Here is a 17,748-nt window from a genome sequence, read left to right on the forward strand (position 1 = left end):
ACTGAGGAATTGAACCTGGGTCTTCGCGCATGCTAGGCAAGCACTCTACCACTAGGCCAAACTCCCGGCCCCTCTGATATGTTTTTTAAGACACCAGTGTCTATGATTGTGTGTATATGTCACACGTGCCAGTAATAAGACCTGAACTCTTGACCTGGACACTGTCCTGCATCTTTTTCGCCAAAGGCTGATGTCCTACCATTTGATCCACAGCTCCACTCCTGGATTTTTGGTCTATAATTGGCAATAAAAAGTCTCATAATCTTTCTTACTCAGGCTGGCATTAAACTGGGATCCTCAGGGCTCAGCTGTGTTCTACTATGAGTACTTTTCATTCTGAGTAGCTAGGATTACAGGAATGAGCCACCATTAATTAATTGGCCACTACCATAATATATGGTTGGTAAAATATATGTAGTAATAAAATTTACCTTTGGATCACTTGTAAGTGCACAGAAGTATAGGAAGTACAGTAGTTACAATGCCTGGGGACCATCACCACTGCCCATTCAACCACAAATTTTAGAAGATAACTTTAAATATGGTTAAGCAAAAAGCTAATATTCTATTGTGTTATATATACATCACATTTTGCTTATCTGTGTCTGAAAATTTGATAGTTGATATGAGTTTTGAAGCATCATAAATGATCAATTAGATAGGATCAAAAGTATACACTAATAAACATTAGTTCCATAGGCAAGCTTATAAGGGACTAGTGATAGAGATATAGTCTATGTCAGTAAAAATTTTTTCTTAACTTTGTTACCAGTGCGGCTTTAGATATAGCCTGAAATGTCAACCCCACAGTAACCCAGTATCAATGACCTTCCTTTTCTTCTTTTTTTCTGTTACAGATCCAGACTTTACTTACCTAGGAGGTATTTTAAATCCCATCCCAGGTTTAGTATATCACCTGCTTTACCCTTGACATATTTGATTGGTCTTGTTTTCCTTTGAACATTATTCCTTTATTCTTTCTAGATTGCCAGTTTGAGCTCTCAGGAGCTGATGGAATAGTGCGTTCTAGTCAGGTAGAACAAGAAGACAAAACAAAACCTGGCCAAGCAGTTGATTGCATATGGACAATTAAAGCTACTCCAAAAGCTAAGGTATGTATAATGAATCACCTCTGAGAAGTACATAATGAAAGCTGATTTGTATAGTGTGTTGTTATAGTTTATGTAAATATTTGTTGGTGTGAACTGATATCTCAGATTTTCTCTGTAGCCCCAGATTGGCCTCCAATTTACAATCCTACTATCTCAGCCTCTTGAATATTGGGATTACAGGCCTGTACCACTACATATGGTAACAACTTTTGAAATGCTGATTTAATTACTTTGTCTTCTCAGGAATCCATTAAGATCTTAGCATTTAATAAATAAATTGAAATATAAATATCAAAAACACATATATAATAAGATCCTTAATTTTAAAAGAATAAAATTCTGGGGCCAGGAGTTTGGCCTAGTGGTAGAGTGCTTTCCTAGCATGCACAAAGACATGATTCGCCAGTACCATATACATAGAAAAGGCTGGAAGTGGTGCTGTGGCTCAAGTGGTAGCGTTCTAGCCTTGAGAAAACCCAAGGACAGTGCTCAGGTCCAGAGCTCAAGCCTAGGGCTGTCAGGGGGAAAAAAAGAATAAAATTCTTAAAATCAGCCAGATGCTGGTGGCTCACATCTATAATCCTAGTTGCTCATGAGATTAAGGTCTGAGGATTGAAGTTCAGAGTCAACCAGGGCAGACAGATCTATGAGACTCTTACCTACAATCAACCACCAGAAAGATGGAAGTGAAGCTGTAGCTCAAGTGGTAGAGCACTAGTCTTGAACCAAAAAGCTTAGGGACAACACCTTGATTTCAAAATATGTGGATTTCTAATTGGTGAATAAAGGTCTTGAACAGTATGATCAGAACCCCATAAAACCCTTTCTTATGGGAGGCAGATATGGCTGTAGAAGTTAGTGTATATTCTAACCTCTAACCTTCTAACTTCTAACTTTCTAACCAAAGCTTGTCCTATAAAGGTGAAGCACAGGCCTGCTGAGTTTTAATTCTATATTCCTGCTGTGCTGCCTTTGCTGATCACCTGGAGCCCCTATGGAAAGTTCTGCAGGGAAGAATGTTTTTAAATAACTTTCACAGATCGAAGCTGGATGTTAACTACTTTCACTTTTTTTTTTTCTTTTTTGCCAGTCCTGGGCTTAAGCTCAAGGCCTAAGCACTGTCCTTGGCTTTTTCTCAAGGCTAGAGCTCTACCACTTGAGCCTTAGCACCACTTCCACCTTTTTCTAAGTATGTGGTACCAAGGAATCGAACCCGGGTCTTCGTGCATGCTAGGCAAGCACTCTACCACTAGGCCAAACTCCTGGCCCCCCTTTTTTTTGTCGGTTGTGGGGCTTGAACTTGGCCTGGATGCTGTCCCTGAGCTCTACTCTACCCTTGAGCCAAGCCCCATTTCCCGTTTTCTAGAGGTTAATTGGAGGTAAGAGTCTCAGGTCCTTTTGTACCCGGGCTGGTTTTGAGCCTTGATCCTCAGATCTCAGCCTCCTGCATAGCTAGGATTACAGACATGAGCCACCTTTTTCTGTTCAAGACTAGTACTCTACCTCTTGATTCACAACCCCACTTGTGGACTGGGTATATATCCAAAGGGAAAGAAATCTATATAATATATGTCAAAGGGATACCCATACTGTCATATTTATTGCAGCATTATTCACACTAGTCAAACTAGAATTGACTGAGGTGCCCTTCAACAGCTGAATGGACCAAAAAATGTTATATTACACAAGAGAATAATATTTCTCTACAAAACCCTTTCATTTTATATTGAATTTATTTGTATTTGGATATTTGAAATTTGATAGGGAAGGGGGGAAAACCAAGACGGGTGGGGGGTGTGGGGAGGAGGGAAACGGGTACCAAGACATGTGAAAGGGTATCAATGTATGTGAATTAATGCACCTTCTATCTGGCAAATATCATGTAACCCTTTTACTAATTACAATAGAAAAAAAGAAAAAAAAAACCCTTTCATTTCAGCAGCATGATTGAGCCTGGAGGACATTGTGTCAAGTGAAATAAGTCACATTTAGAAAGATAAGTATCACATGTTGTTTCATAGCTAAAAGGTAAAAGTCTGACCCCATAGTAGAGAGAATAGTGGTTAACAGAGTTTGGAGCAGAGATGCAGATGGGTAGATGAAGTAACTTCGAGTGTTCTGTAGTACAGTCAGATAAGTATGGTCAACAATAATTAACTATTTCAACAAAAATGGTAGAGGCGTTTCCAAATATTCTCTATAGGATGACACATGCTTGAATTGATAGATAATGCTAATCCCTCTGATCTGATCATTACACACTCTATGCTTACATTGTTTCAAATAAATATATGCAATTACTGTGTGTCAAAAATCAAAAGTAACCAGGCACAGTGGTATATATAACTGTAATCCCAGTTACTTAGGAGGCAGAAGTAGGAGGATCATGGACCAAGCCTGGGCAAAAAGCAAGAAACCTTATTTGAACATCAGAGTGAAAGTGACTGGATATGGCTTAAGTAGATCAGTGCTTGTAAGGGTGAAACTGAGTTCAACTTCCAGAGTACTGTCCTAAAAAATGAAAAATGGAAAAATGTTAAAAATGAAGTTAGAAAAAAAACCTATTAGTAGGTGGCCTATGAGTACCTAATGAGCAAAATGGAAAAGAACAACAAGAATCTATAAACTGAAAGAAATGTAAAATCCACAGATTTACTGATTAAAACAAATATAAATGGGAGAATGAGGGACATTAAGAGATAATTGGATGTTTGATATTAACTGGTATTGGATGCAAGGAGTTTCTCATTTGATTAGCTTTGGTGATACATATGGAACTGTTTACAAATGAAATTATTTAATGTCTAGGCTTTGTTTTAGATTATCAAAAGAGAACGTAGGGGTTGGAGGCATGGCTCGGTTGGTAGTACACAAGCAAATGTATGAAAGTGGCAGGTCCTGAGATTGAGTACGGGTCTCACACTCAAAAAGAAAGAGAACATTATCAACTATTACATAACAATTATCTATTAGTAAATTGTTAAGTAATCTAGATGGCATGGAGGGAATCTCTATACTCCTCCATGCCCTTCCCACTCAAACTCAAAACAGGTTTATCAGGCTAAGGTTACCCTTAAGGAAAGTATATTTCTATCTTAGAGAAATTGGGGAAAGCTGAGACAATGTCACCTGGAAAACAAAGACTACACAGCTAGAGAAGGGGAAACATTAGCTCTGGCTTGCTATTCTGATGACATTGCATGTACAAATCCAAGGAAACTGGCCATGGTATTAAGCCACCACCAAAGTCTGAGTGGGATGCAAAGCCTTTACAACAGGGCAAAAGCTCTGAAATGGATCCAGACTGGAACCACCACCCACAAAGTGAGACAGAACTTGAGTCTGAGACTAACTGGGTTGGACTTCCTCTAAGACAATAAAAACAGCAAAACTCAGTGGTATCATGGGGTCTTTTTTTAAAGTGAATTCAGTGTCAACATGATACTCAAATATAGGATAATACAAATATATATATATATTATACACCCACGCACACACAGAACTGGAAATTCTGTTAAATTCGAAATGAAAGATACCCACAAAATTTGAACCAGATGCCAAATTGTCATAAACTTTAAAGCAACAGGTAACAATCATGCTCTTTGAGGGAAGATAAACTAAGAAAAAGGGAATATAAGAACACAGAGAAGCTGGACACAGTGTCTCATGCCTATAATCCTAGATCTCAGGAGGCTGAGATCTGAGGGTCAAGTTCAAAGCCAGCCCAGGCACTCCATTAACCTCTAGAAAATGGGAAGTGGGGCTTGGCTCAAGGGTAGAAGAGTAGCCTTGAGCTGAAGAGCTCAGGGACAGCACCCAGGCCAGAGTTCAAGCCCCATGACGATCCCCCCCCCCCCAAAAAAAAGAAAGCAGAAAATCAAAAGATAAAGGACCACTTGGAAATGAAAAGTTTATAGAAATATTCACTGTATATAATTTCTATCAGAAGATGATAGAAATTTAAAGATTTAAAGATGAAATTGGTGGAAATTATGCAATCTGAAATGCAAAACAAAATTGAGAACAAATTAACAGAGCCCTCATAAGACAATGTCAGAAGGCCTAGCCATTTGAACTTTACAGGGGAAAGAAACAGCTTAGCACAGAATAATATTTGGAGAAATAATTGTGAAAAAGGTACAAAGTTTAGCAAAAGACATAAATGTAAAAATTTAAGAAGATTGGATAACACCAACCAGGAGAAAGAACAGAAAAGACCTGCACACATCAAAGTCAGATCACTTGAAACTAGTCTTACGATCTACCAGAGAAAAAATAGTGCTTTTTTAAAATAAGGGAGCAATGATTTGAATGACTCTGGGTTTTCTTTAGAAATTATAGACACTAAAAATAGGCAATTATACTGGAGAATTTTTTTGAAAAATGATGAAATCAGAATATTGTGTCTGGCAAAACTTTCAGGAATAAGGACACAGGGAAGATATAGAATGATGAAGGTAGAGTGAGAGTGTCTATTACCTCAGACCTGCTCTTTTTTTTTTTTGGTCAGTTATGGGGCTTGAACTCTAGGCCTGGGCACTGTCCCTGAGCTTTTTAGCTCAAGGCTACCACCCTACCCCTTGAACCACAACACCACTTCCTCAAACCTGCTTTAAGAGTAATGATACTTAAGTCGTATAACTTTGTGAATGAAAGACAGTAAACACTAAATACCTGAGTAAATATAAACCACCTACCAATACCAGGAATGAGAGGATCACTATTATTATTTAAAAGAAAGTGGAATCCAGGCATCTATGTCTCATACCTGTAATCCTACATACTCAGGAGTAGCTCCTGATCTTAGGACCAGTTCAAAGCCAGCTTGGGCAGGAAAGTCCATTAGACTTTTATCTCCCATTAGTTATTCAAAGGTCGAAAGTGGAGGTATACCTAAAGTGGTAGAATGCCAGCCTTGAATGAAAAAGCTAAGTGACCATTTAATTCCGGAGTTTAACTTCCAACATGGACACATGAAGACAAGAGGGAGGGTGGAAGGAAATGTTCTATGCCCCAAATCAGAGGACTTAGATGAAATGGACAAATTCCTTGAAAGCTACTTACAAACTCACTGCCTACACATCCGACAGCATCTACAGAAACTAAAAGAAAGGAAGTGTTCTGTGCCCCAAAATCAGAGGACTTAGATGTATCTATGTGCATCCTTCCTACACATATCCAACAGGAAATAAAGAAACGGAATCACTATATTTATTCAAAAATTGAATTCATAGTTAAAAGCCTAACAGAAAATGCTTCAGTGCTACACAGATTCCACTTGGAAGCTTTGAAACACTGGAAAGAGCATGGTCAGTATCTTCTAAGACATGATAGAAAGTCAGAGAAGAGCCGGGGAGTTTGACCTAACAGTAGAGTGCTTGCCTAACTTGCTTGAAGCCCTAGGTTCAGTTCCTTAGTTACCACATACACAGAAAAAAAAACAGAAATGGTGCTGTGGCTCAAGTGGTAGAGTGATAGCCTTGAGAGAGCTCAAGGACAGTGCCCAGGCCCTGAGTTCAAGCCCCAGGACTGGCAAAAAAAAAAAAAAAGCAAGCTCATGTTAGTTACAACATACATCCTTAAGGGATATAAGATCAGGTTGAGTCCAGGAGTGCTTAGTTGAGGGTTCCCTCTTCATGCCCTCTGGATACACTGTCAGATTCATGTTATCAATGCTTTCTGGCAAGTAACTGAACTAAACTACTGAATATTTTACTACATTCACAATAGAGTTATATTTTTATATAAGTTTAGATTTTTAAATTATATCTTTGAAAAGCATTTACTATATATTTACTATATATGTATGAAATAAAAGCGCCATGGCAACAGCATAAGAAAAAGAAAAGAAGGTCTAAAGAAGAAAAAATATAATAATGAAATTCTCCTCTAGGTAAGTAATTAAATACAGAAAGTAATTGCTTCAGACATTGTTTGAGTGTTACTGCAGTTTATGCATTTCACAGTTTTGGTGGTACTGGGATTTGAATTCAGAGCTTTGTGCTGAGCAGGCAGAATGCCTGCCACTTGAACCAGATCCCAAGCCTTATATTGAGCATGATTTAGCGTATGGTCCTCCCATTAGAAGATTGCAATCAAATCGAGGAGACAAGTGAGACTTGTAACTATAGAACCATGAGTAGAGTGCTGGTTATATAAGGAATAGAGAAAGAGAACTGATGATATAGTTAAGAAAATATGTTCTTTTTTTTTTCTTCCTATATATGGAGGTTGGACCGAAGTTCTCACTAAGTTCTCTACAGACCTCAAACTTGCAAACCTCCTGCCTCAGGCTCCCAAGTGACTGGAATTAGAGGCATGAACCCCAATGCCCAATCAAAACCATAATGTTTTTTTATTAAGAATACATGCATACCAAAAAAAAATAATAATACATGCATGAAGACTAAAGTTTCAGAATAGGAAACCTATTTTATTATGGTTTACCACTCTCATAGAAATGGTAAACTAGTCATTTCAAATAAACCAAAGTTACTTGGTCAATTTTTTTTTACCATCCTGGAGCTTGAACTTACGGCCTGGGCACTGTCCTCAAGGATATGCTGCTCTACCACTTGAGCCACAGCACCACTTCTGGCTTTTTCTATGTATGTGGTACCGAGGAATTGAACCCAAATCTTCATGTATGCTAAGCAAGCACTCTACCACTAGGCCAAATTGTTTGCCTCACTTGGTCAAATTTTGAGCAGTACATTTGATTTTTTGTTCTTAGTTTCGTGGCATCAAGATAATCTACAGAGGAAAAAAATGTGACTTTGTGTGGTGGGGGAGGGGCGAGTCATTCTGAATTCTGGGCCTAGGTGCTGAGCTTTTCATTTTCAGTTCAAGGGTACCACCCTACCCCTTGAGCCACAGCAGCACTTCCCATTTTCTAATGATTAATTGAAGATAAGAGTCTCACATTCTTTAGTGCCCAAGATGGCTTTGGACCATGATCCTCAGATCTCAGCCTCTTGAGAGGCTAGGATTACAGGCGTGAGCCTGGGTGACATGTTTTATTAAATAAAGCCCTTTAAACAGAACTTGGCATACCACTTTCTCAGGAAAGTAACTAGTTCAAAGGAATCTATATATTTACTCAGAAGAGTCAAATATGAGCAATTAAAGCTGAAAGAGTAAAGGTGAGCATAGACATGTGTAAACATCTTGTAAAGTGAAAAGGACACAGATAATACCTGCTCTAAATCTTGGGCAAGCTCCTAAATCTATCTCCAAAATCACCAGCAAAAAGCAGGGCTGGAGATTGGTTCAACTGGGTTAATGCTAGCCATGAGGAAGCAACAGACTCCCTATAAAACTTTAATAAAGCAAACACTAATTGTGCTTTCTTTCACAATAAATTTCTATCAGGAAGTGTCATTTAAAGACTAGAACATTAGGGGCTGAGAGTTTGGTCTAGTGGTAGAGTGCTGGCCTCGTGTGCACGAGGACCTGGATTCGATTCCTTGGTACCACATACACAGAAAAAGCCAGAAGTGGTGTTGTGGCATAAGTGGTAGAGCTCTAGCCTTGAGAAAGCCCAAGGACAGTGCTCAAGCTTTGAGTTTAAACCCCAGGATTGACCAAAAAAAAAAAGAAAAGAAAAAACTGGAACATTAAAACTGAAGTGTATAAGAATCAAATAACGGATAAATGTGACAGGACATTGTTTAAATAACTATGCTGATAAAGAGAGGTGATAAGGTTTTTGATATGTTACAACCAAAAGATGTGTATCATTTGATTACATTTAGGCTTTAAAATGTACAGGAAAAAAAAACTAAAAGAAATTTGCCAATTACACTGATTGTTAGAATAATGAAATCGAATGACTCGTTTCCCTCAAGTCATTTCCATGAGATTGCCTTTATACTGATGGAATTGTCAGACAGTCGATACCTTGTGCGGCAGAAAGCTGAATCCCTTCTTTGAGTCCTTAAGGTTTGCTTCTATTTTTAACACAACAAGAAATGCTCCACTGGGCTTACCTCCCTTAACTGCTTATGTATCAGCCTTTTATCTATTCTGTTTTCCTGTCACCTGTTATAATTCAGTCTTACCATGTTGGCTGTGGATAATTGCAGTAAAAAAAAATTTTAATGAACCATTTTAAAAAGCAGTGTTTTTTTCTGTTTCAATGTTACAGATTTATTTGAGGTTCCTAGATTACCAAATGGAGCACTCAAACGAATGCAAGAGAAACTTCGTTGCTGTGTACGATGGGAGCAGTGCCATTGAGAATCTGAAGGCCAAGTTCTGCAGTACTGTAGCTAATGATGTAACACTCAAAACAGGAGTCGGGGTTATCCGCATGTGGGCAGACGAAGGCAGTCGGCTTAGCAGGTTTCGAATGCTTTTCACGTCCTTTATAGAGCGTAAGTTCACAATTACTGTAGTGTGGAGATCTTGTAATAAGTTTCATTCGTTCATAGTGCACTTAATTTTGACTAAAACTAAGCATGTAGAAGTGAGTGTTTTGACCAACTGCTGTTGACTTATGCCTGTAATTCCAGCTACTCAGATCTAGGATTATGGTTTGAAGCCAGCCCGACAGGAAAGTCCCTGAGACTCTATCTCCAGTTAACCATCAGAAAGCTAGAAATACGGGCCGGGAGCATGGCCTAGTGGTAGAGTGCTTGCCTAGGCATGCATGATGCCCTGGGTTCGATTCCTCAGAACCACATACATACAAAAAAAGCTGGAAGTGGTGCCGTCGCTCACATGGTAGAGCACTAGCCTTGAGAAAGCTCAAGGGCAGTGCCCAAGCCAAGTTCAAGCCAAAGGGAAAAAAAAACCTAAAGTGGAGTTATATCTCATTTGGTAGGAGCAAAAACAAAACAAAAGAAAAAACTAAAGAGTGTTCAGACTCTGAGTTCAACAGAGACAAGAGGAAGGAAGAAAGGGGGGGAAGGAAGGAGCTTCCTAAGCTTCCTTAGCTTTCTCTCAATTGTGTGTGTGTGTGTGTGCGTGCACGTGTGCATGCACACTCACACTCATGTGCATGTGTGCACTCACATATGCACTGAGCTTGAACTTAAGTCCTGGTCATTGCTGGGCTTTGGTGGCTCAAGCGTGTAATCCTAGCTACTCAGGAGGCTGAGATGTGAGGATCACAGTTCAAAGCCAGCCCAGGCGTGAAAGTCTGTGAGACTCTTTATCTCCAGGTAACCACCAGAAAACCAGGAGTGGTGCTATGGCTGAAGGAGTAGGTTGGTAGCTTTGAGCGGAAGAGCTTAGGAACAGCACCCAATACAAGTTCCATGACTGACAAAAAAAAACAAAACAAAAAAATCTGGATGTTACCTATTAATTTTTTTTTCCCCTGACAGTTATTGCTCTACCAGTTGAGCCACAACTCCACTTCTGGGTCTTTGGTGAGAAACTGGAGGAAAGAGTCAGACACCACTGGTTTTTACCATCAGTATCTTTTTGGATGTAGTTTCTTACATAACAGAACTTTCCGTTGTGAAGTGTTCTTGGCTCTTACATCTGTGACAGCTACTCGGCCTTTCTTGGTGATTGATGATGTTGACCATATGAGGAATAGTGTCATGAAATTCTTCAAGAATATCACTGTGCTTCCTCTGGGCATCATATTAGGAAGGAGGGTCTTGTAAATATGGATATGTCTTATTGGCCATGATACTAACTTTCATCACTTCAATAAGGTGCTGTCAGTTTCTCCAATCTTTGTCCTATGTGGCTCTGCACATAACTTTATACCCACTAATTTGAGCATCCATTGATAGTTTCTGCTTATAACCTGCAAGAGTTATTACCTTTGTTCTGATCTGATGGTGGTCTTCAGTTTCCATTATTCCATTAATTGTAACTCATTAATTGTAATTCTTCTGTGAAGAAGAATTGGTCTTTTGCCCTCACTTATTCGGTGGCTTTTAAGCAATATCAGTCCATGAATGCCTACTTTATCCTATTACTATATCATACGTTAGTGCTAGTATTACTCTAAAATGCTAACATTTTGTGAATTCCTATCCAAACTTTGGCCAGGGAATGCCTTCTGAGTTTGCCTCTCATGTTCCCTCAGTGTCCAACAATATTTTACTCCTTCCTGGCTCCACTGAGTGAGCTGGTCACAACCTATTGACCCTGCTGAAGCCCTGGGGTCAATCATTGCTGTTTACTATGAGAAATCTGACTCTCATTATCCAGTCAGTTCTAGTATACACAGCATTTCAAAATAGCTAGCCATTATCTCTGAGAACTTCCCCAACATGCTGTCTTGCGTATAGTTTTTTCCCCCTTTGGTAGACAGCCTTTTTTTAAAAAACAGCCTTGATGTTAAAATACAGTTATCCTCTTACTTAGGTTAACTGTTTTTCTCGCTCCTTTCCTTGTGGGTGATATACTTAGTCATTTGTGACTTTGTATTTTGTTTTATACTCATGCAAGATCATGGTTACTTTAAATTGGTTTTGTTTGGAGGCACTTAGAGGACTTTTGTCAGAGAGCTGCACAGAGGATGCACTTGAAAATTTTTCCTGTTGTATATTAGGCTTACTCTCTGTGTTTCAGTCCATTCCAGTTTTGTACAAATGAGTGTGTGTGTGTGTGTGTGTGTGTGTGTGTGTGTGTTATCTTCTTTGTTCTTACAAGAAGAAGGAAGCAGAATTTTTTGCATTTTGTATTTTTTCACCTAACATATTGGATATTTTCCCTAATATATATTGGGTATCATTTCATGTCAGTTTATAAAAATGATCTTAAGTGCTACATGAAGAGTAAAAATGCTGTTTGTAGTATCTTTATTCAATTTCCTATTTATGAACATACAGGTAATTGCCCATTTTCTGCAATTGCAAATAGTGCTATGACTGATGTTTTTTCATATATTTTTATTATAATTAATAGGATTACATTATATTCACCATATAGAAGGTGCATTACCTCACAAACATTGATACTCTTTCTCATGTCTTGGTCCCCATTTCCCTCCCCCATCCTCTCCCCTCATCTTGTTTTCCCCCCTTCCCTATCATACTTCAAATAACCAAATAAGCATATATACAATATATCAGATAATAAGATAAAATACTATAACAATATGAGATAACCAAGAGACAGCAAAAAGAGAAGAGAGATAACATACTACATTAAGGACAAAAATCACTCATTATATTGCTTTTGTTTCTATATCCTGGAGCTCCTTTCATTTAGCGTCATACTATATGGCCGTATGTATCTAGGTTTTGCTGTATTGTAAATCTCTGCTAGGAGAGCCCCAGGTTTCTACTGATTATGACGAATGAGGGAAACCATTGAGTCTATGTTCCTTTGAGTCTGCCTTACTTCACTTAATATGATTTTTTTCTAAGTCTTTCCATTTCCTTACAAATGGGGTGATGTCATTCTTTCTGATAGCAGCATAGAATTCCATTGTGTATAAATACCACATCTTGTTAATCTACTCATCAACTGAGGGGCATCTGGGTAGGTTCCATAGCTTTGCTATGGTAAATAGTGCTGCAATCAGCATCGTTGTGCTAGTGGATTTAATATGTCCTTGGATGATTGAGTAAATGCCAAGGAGTGGAATTGCTGGGTCATAGGGCAGCTCTATGTTTAGTCTTTTGAAGAATTGCCATACTGATTTCCATAGTAGTTGAACAAGTTTACATACCCACCAACAGTGTAGTAGTGATTCCTCCTGGCCACATCCCCTCCAGCATCTGCTGTTATTAGATTTCTTGATCCTGGCCATTCTAACTGGAGTGGGTGGAATCTTACAGTTGTTTTGATTTGCATTTCTTTTATGACCAGAGATAGTGAGCATTTCTTCATGTGTCTATAGGCCATTCTTATTTTTTCTTCAGAGAAGACTCTCTTTAAGTTTTTGGCCCATCTTTTAATGGATGATTGTTTCTTGGAGCTTCTGTATGGCAAAAGACATAGCTAGCAAACTAGCTAGAAACCTACAGAGTGGGAGAAGATCTTCACTAACCATACAACAGACAAAGGCCTCATATCTAAAATATATCAACAGCTCAAAAACTTCAATCACTCCAAAACTGATGTTTTATATGTACATTCATTCATATTGTTGGAGATGTATCATTAGGACAGACTCCTACAAGTGAAATTGTTTAATCTAACATTTTCCTTTAGATTAAAATCTGTTGAGGACAGATTTTTTTTTTTTTTAGATTTAAGGAGATCTTTCCTTAAATTCTTGAACAATTCACCAGAAAGAAATTGGTTCTGCTACATATCCTTGTATTTCTTTTTTTTTTCTTTTTTTTTTTTTTTTGCCAGTCCTGGGCTTGAGCTCAGAGCCTGAGCACTGCTCTTAGACTTTCTCAAGGCTAGAGCTCTATCACTTGAGCCTCAGCACCACTTCCAGCTTTTTTTTTATGTATGTGGTACCAAGGAATTGAACCCGGTTCTTTGTGCATGCTAGGCAAGCACTCTACCACTAGGCCAAACTCCCTGCCCAACATGTCCTTGTATTTCTGTCTCCTAAAAATTCAATCAATATTTCAGTGCTTACTTATATTCATTTTGTTTTGTTAGTAAGTTCAAATCATATTATCTACGACACAAATCAGCTTTTAAAAACCATTGCCTTTTTTTGGTCAGTAGTGAGGATTGAAGCTTCATACTTGTTATGAATGTGCTTATACCACTTGAGCCACACTTTCAATCCTTGTAGTTTTTGTGTTTTTCAGATAGCATCTCCCATTTTTGACTGAAGTAGATTTAGACCACATTTCTCCTGTTTCTGGCCCCTGAGTAGCTGGGATTACAGGCATATACCACATCCGAATTGTTTTTAAGATAATTTTTTCCAATCTAGCCTTGGACCATGATCCTATCTTTTCATCTCAGCTAGCTGGGATTATAAACATATGCCACCTCAATAGGCTTTTACTTAATTTAAATTGCTTTTACCTTCAACCCATACAGGAGCTGGACCAATTAGCCTCTCTGACTATTCTCTTTACTCACATTAATCACCTACATGAAGAATATTTAAAAACATACTCATACTGCCAGCCATGGCTGAGTGTAATGTTTATATCACATAGGTATATATTCTAGAAAGCAGTGGTATATCTATGTGCTCATGAACAAAACAAAAATTCAACTTTTGTATCTTGACTCAAGCTGTATCATTTGAACAAATCCCAAATCTGAAAGTATAAAGATGTAGCAGTAAGATATTATCAGAAGTTTTACTTGATAAATTTGAAGTTTAATAGTTTTTCTTTTACTTATAATCTCAAGATATTATATTATTTTCTATTTACTCTTTTAAAATCCTATTTGTGACCATATACAGATGGTGTTCTAGCTGAGCTTTTATATCTGTAATTTTAAAGGGATTTTGAGTTGTCAGTTGGTCAGTTGGGTTTTGAAGCCAGTTTGTCAAATCAGCCTTTCTACCTGGCTTCTACTCATTTAGCAGATAACAGAAAAGGTACTGTGTTTGATACCATGAAGATACAAGAGTGAATGAAATCTTGTAAGATCCTATGAAGTATCTCATATACAAATAATATAGAACTGACTGCGACAAAGAGCATCAGCAAACAGCATCAGTTGTGGAATAAGTGGTTCCGGAGCATGAGTCCTGGAGAACAGATATATTTCAAAAGAAATGTTAACTGAGTTTTCTATCCTAAGCCAGAGCCACAGAATGTGCAATGGTGTTAAAGCAGAGCTCATTCAGATCCTGAGAAGCAATAGTAGAAAAAGAAGGAAAGAAGCCAAGAAAGGAATGGAAGCTCCACTGCAAAGGCTAAATGTAGGCTTTGTCTTCCAGGCATCCATGAGTTGTATATTTACACTGTGACTTGGTAGAGCTGGGCCTTTGATGGGGAGTGAGAGCCAGTACAGGGGGTACTCCTGTAGTCAGGTGAAAACCATGGGCAAAACCAAACACTAACAGGATAGAGAAGAGTTAAGGGGACAGAATCATCAAGATGTGGTGACTAATCTAGAAAGTAAAGTTTAAGCCAAATGAGTCAGAAATCTACCACAGCTATGAATCTAACTTGGAACTGAAAACTGAGCAGATGAGAATGGACAAGTGTTCAGCTGGTTTGGACATAGTTTCCACAAGGCATCAGAAGTGTCAAGAAACCAAGCCGGTGTTTGCCATGGATAAACTGCTTCAGATGCTTATTGGATGATGGATATGATCTGGGCTAGATTCTAAACTTTTTAAAATTTTAATTTGAAAACTATTTTTATGTTAAAAAGCAAACCCATCTATAGGAGGTTGTTTCAGCATTTCAGACTACTAAAGCTCAGTGCTTTGTATAGAGACATCACTAAACAGAAACCTCTGCCTTCTTGTTCTCCTCCTTGGTTTCTTTCAACACACACCTAAGCACAGCCCTTAACCAGACACCACTACTCAGCTCCTATAATGTGACCAAAGACAGATGGATTCTTCTGTCATTGTAGAAATACATCTCAGATTTCAGATGTAAAGAATATAAATTTAGGGCCAGGAGTTTGGCCTAGTGGTAGAGTGACTGCCTAGCATGCACGAAGACCCAGGTTCAATTCCTCGGTACCACATACATAGAAAAAGGCTAGAAGTGGTGCTGTGGCTCAAGTGGCAGAGTGCTAACCTTGAGAAAAGCCCAAGAACAATGCTCAGGCCCTGAGCTCAAGCCCAGGACTGGCAAGGAAAAAAAAAAAAGAATATAAATTTATTTGTTTCTGGATGATTGGGTAAATGCCAAGTAGTGGAATTGCTGGGTCATAGGGGAGCTCTATGTTTAGTCTTTTAAGGAAGTGCCATACTGCTTTCCATAGTGGTTGAATGAGTTTGCACTCCCACCAACAGTGTAGTAGTGATCCCTCCTGGCCACATCCCCTCCAGCAGCTGTTGTTATTAGTTTTCTTGATCCTGGCCATTCTAACTGGAGTGAGGTGGAATGTTAGAGTTGTTTTGATTTGCATTTCTTTTATGGTCAGAGATGTTGAGCACTTCTTCATGTGTCTATAGGCCATTCTTATTTCTTCTTCAGAGAAGACTCTCTTTAAGTCTTTGGCCCATCTTTTAATGGGATGATTGTTACTTTGGAGATTAGTTTTGGACTGATTCCATTTTTTGAGCTGTTGATATATTTTAGATATGAGGCCTTTGTCTGTTGTATGGTTGGTGAAGATCTTCTCCCACTCTGTAGGCTTCCTACTTAGTTTACTAGCTATGTCCTTTGCCATACAAAAGCTCTGCAGTTTAATGCAGTCCCACTTATCCAGACTTTCTCTGATTTTTTGTGATTCTTGGTCCTTATTAAGAAAGTTTTGACCTGTGCCAAAGAGGCCTAGTGTATCTCCTATTCCTTCTTGTAAAGTTTTCAGTGTGTTGGTTTTTATCTCGAGGTCTTTCATCCATTTGGAGCTAATTCTAGTGCAGGGTGACAAAGAAGGATCCAACTTTAGTTTTCTGCATTTGCTTAACCAGTTTTGCCAGCATCACTTGTTGAAGAGGCTTTCTTCCATTCTATTTTTTTGGCTCCCTTGTCAAAGATTAGGTGGCCATAGGTCTGTGGTTTAATATCTGGGTCTTCAGTTCTATTCCATTGGTCTTCAGGCCTGTTCTTGTGCCAGTACCAAGCTGTTTTGATAATTATAGCTCTGTAATAGAGTCTAAAGTTTGGTATTGAAATTCCTCCTGCGCTGTTCTTTCTGCTAAGAAGTGTTTTTGCTATACGGGGCATTTTATTATTCCATATGAAATTTTGGATTACCTCTTCTATTTCTTTAAAGAATGACATTGGGATATTGATGGGTATTGCATTGAATTTGTAGATAGCCCTTGGCAAGATTGTCATTTTCACGATATTGATTCTTCCAATTCAGGAGCATGGGAGGTTTTTCCATTTCCTTAGTTCTGCTTTAATTTCCTTTTCCAAGGTTTTAAACTTTTCATCAAAAAGATCCTTTACATTCTTAGTTAAGTTAATTCCTAGGTATTTTATTTTCTTTGAGGCTATTACAAAAGGAGTTGCTTTCCTGATTATTGCCTCATTCCTCTCACTGTTGGCGTAGAGGAAGGCAGTTGATTTTTGAGGGTTAATTTTATAGCCTGCTACCCTTCTAAAGTTTTGAATCAGCTCAAGGAGCTTGGGAGTAGAGTCTATAGGATTCTTTCCCTCTGCAAAGAGGGAAAGTTTTACTTCCTCTTTCCCTATTTGGATCCCCTTTATGCTTGCTTCTTGCCTTATTGCACTGGCTAGGAATTCTAATACTGTGTTAAAGAGGAGTGGAGAGAGTGGGCATCCTTGTCTCATTCCCGATTTTAGAGCGAATGGCTTTAGCTTTTTGCTGTTAAGTATAATACTAGCTGTGGAAGCATGGCTTATTGTTAGAATACCAACCATGAGAAGAGTCCACTGAGAATATGAGACCCCAGTGAAGAAAGGAAGGGAGAGAGGGAGAGGAAAGAATAAAAGAGAATGTAAGGCATCTGCATGGTACCTCATATTATATAGTACAATGGGAATATTTTGGATGCTGTTTCAGGGCTCCTCAGTACCACCACATGATAGGGGATTTGCCAGACAAACTCACCATACCCAGCACATATTTGTAGTAATAACTAAGGCTGGTTGAGCAGAGGTATACACTATGAGAGCAGCAAGGGGAAAACACCGTC

General features: G+C 38.6%; 1 protein-coding gene across 2 annotated transcripts in view; it reads left to right on the forward strand.

Moving 5' to 3' along the window:
- Neto2 (neuropilin and tolloid like 2) overlaps window positions 1-17,748 on the forward strand; it is a 50,051-nt gene that overhangs the window by 21,278 nt on the left and 11,025 nt on the right. Inside the window, exons 5-7 of one of the 2 annotated variants that reach the window (XM_090357684.1) lie at window positions 858-902; window positions 985-1,112; window positions 9,259-9,487. In XM_090357684.1, the coding sequence (XP_090213810.1) occupies window positions 858-902; window positions 985-1,112; window positions 9,259-9,487 (402 nt within the window). The remainder of the gene's footprint in view (window positions 1-857; window positions 903-984; window positions 1,113-9,258; window positions 9,488-17,748) is intronic. The other variant, XM_090357685.1, reaches the window with a different exon arrangement.

This window comes from Megascapheus bottae, chromosome 24, assembly GCF_031878675.1.
Source record: "Megascapheus bottae isolate mThoBot1 chromosome 24, mThoBot2.hap1, whole genome shotgun sequence".
NCBI classification, from domain to species: Eukaryota; Metazoa; Chordata; class Mammalia; order Rodentia; family Geomyidae; genus Megascapheus; species Megascapheus bottae.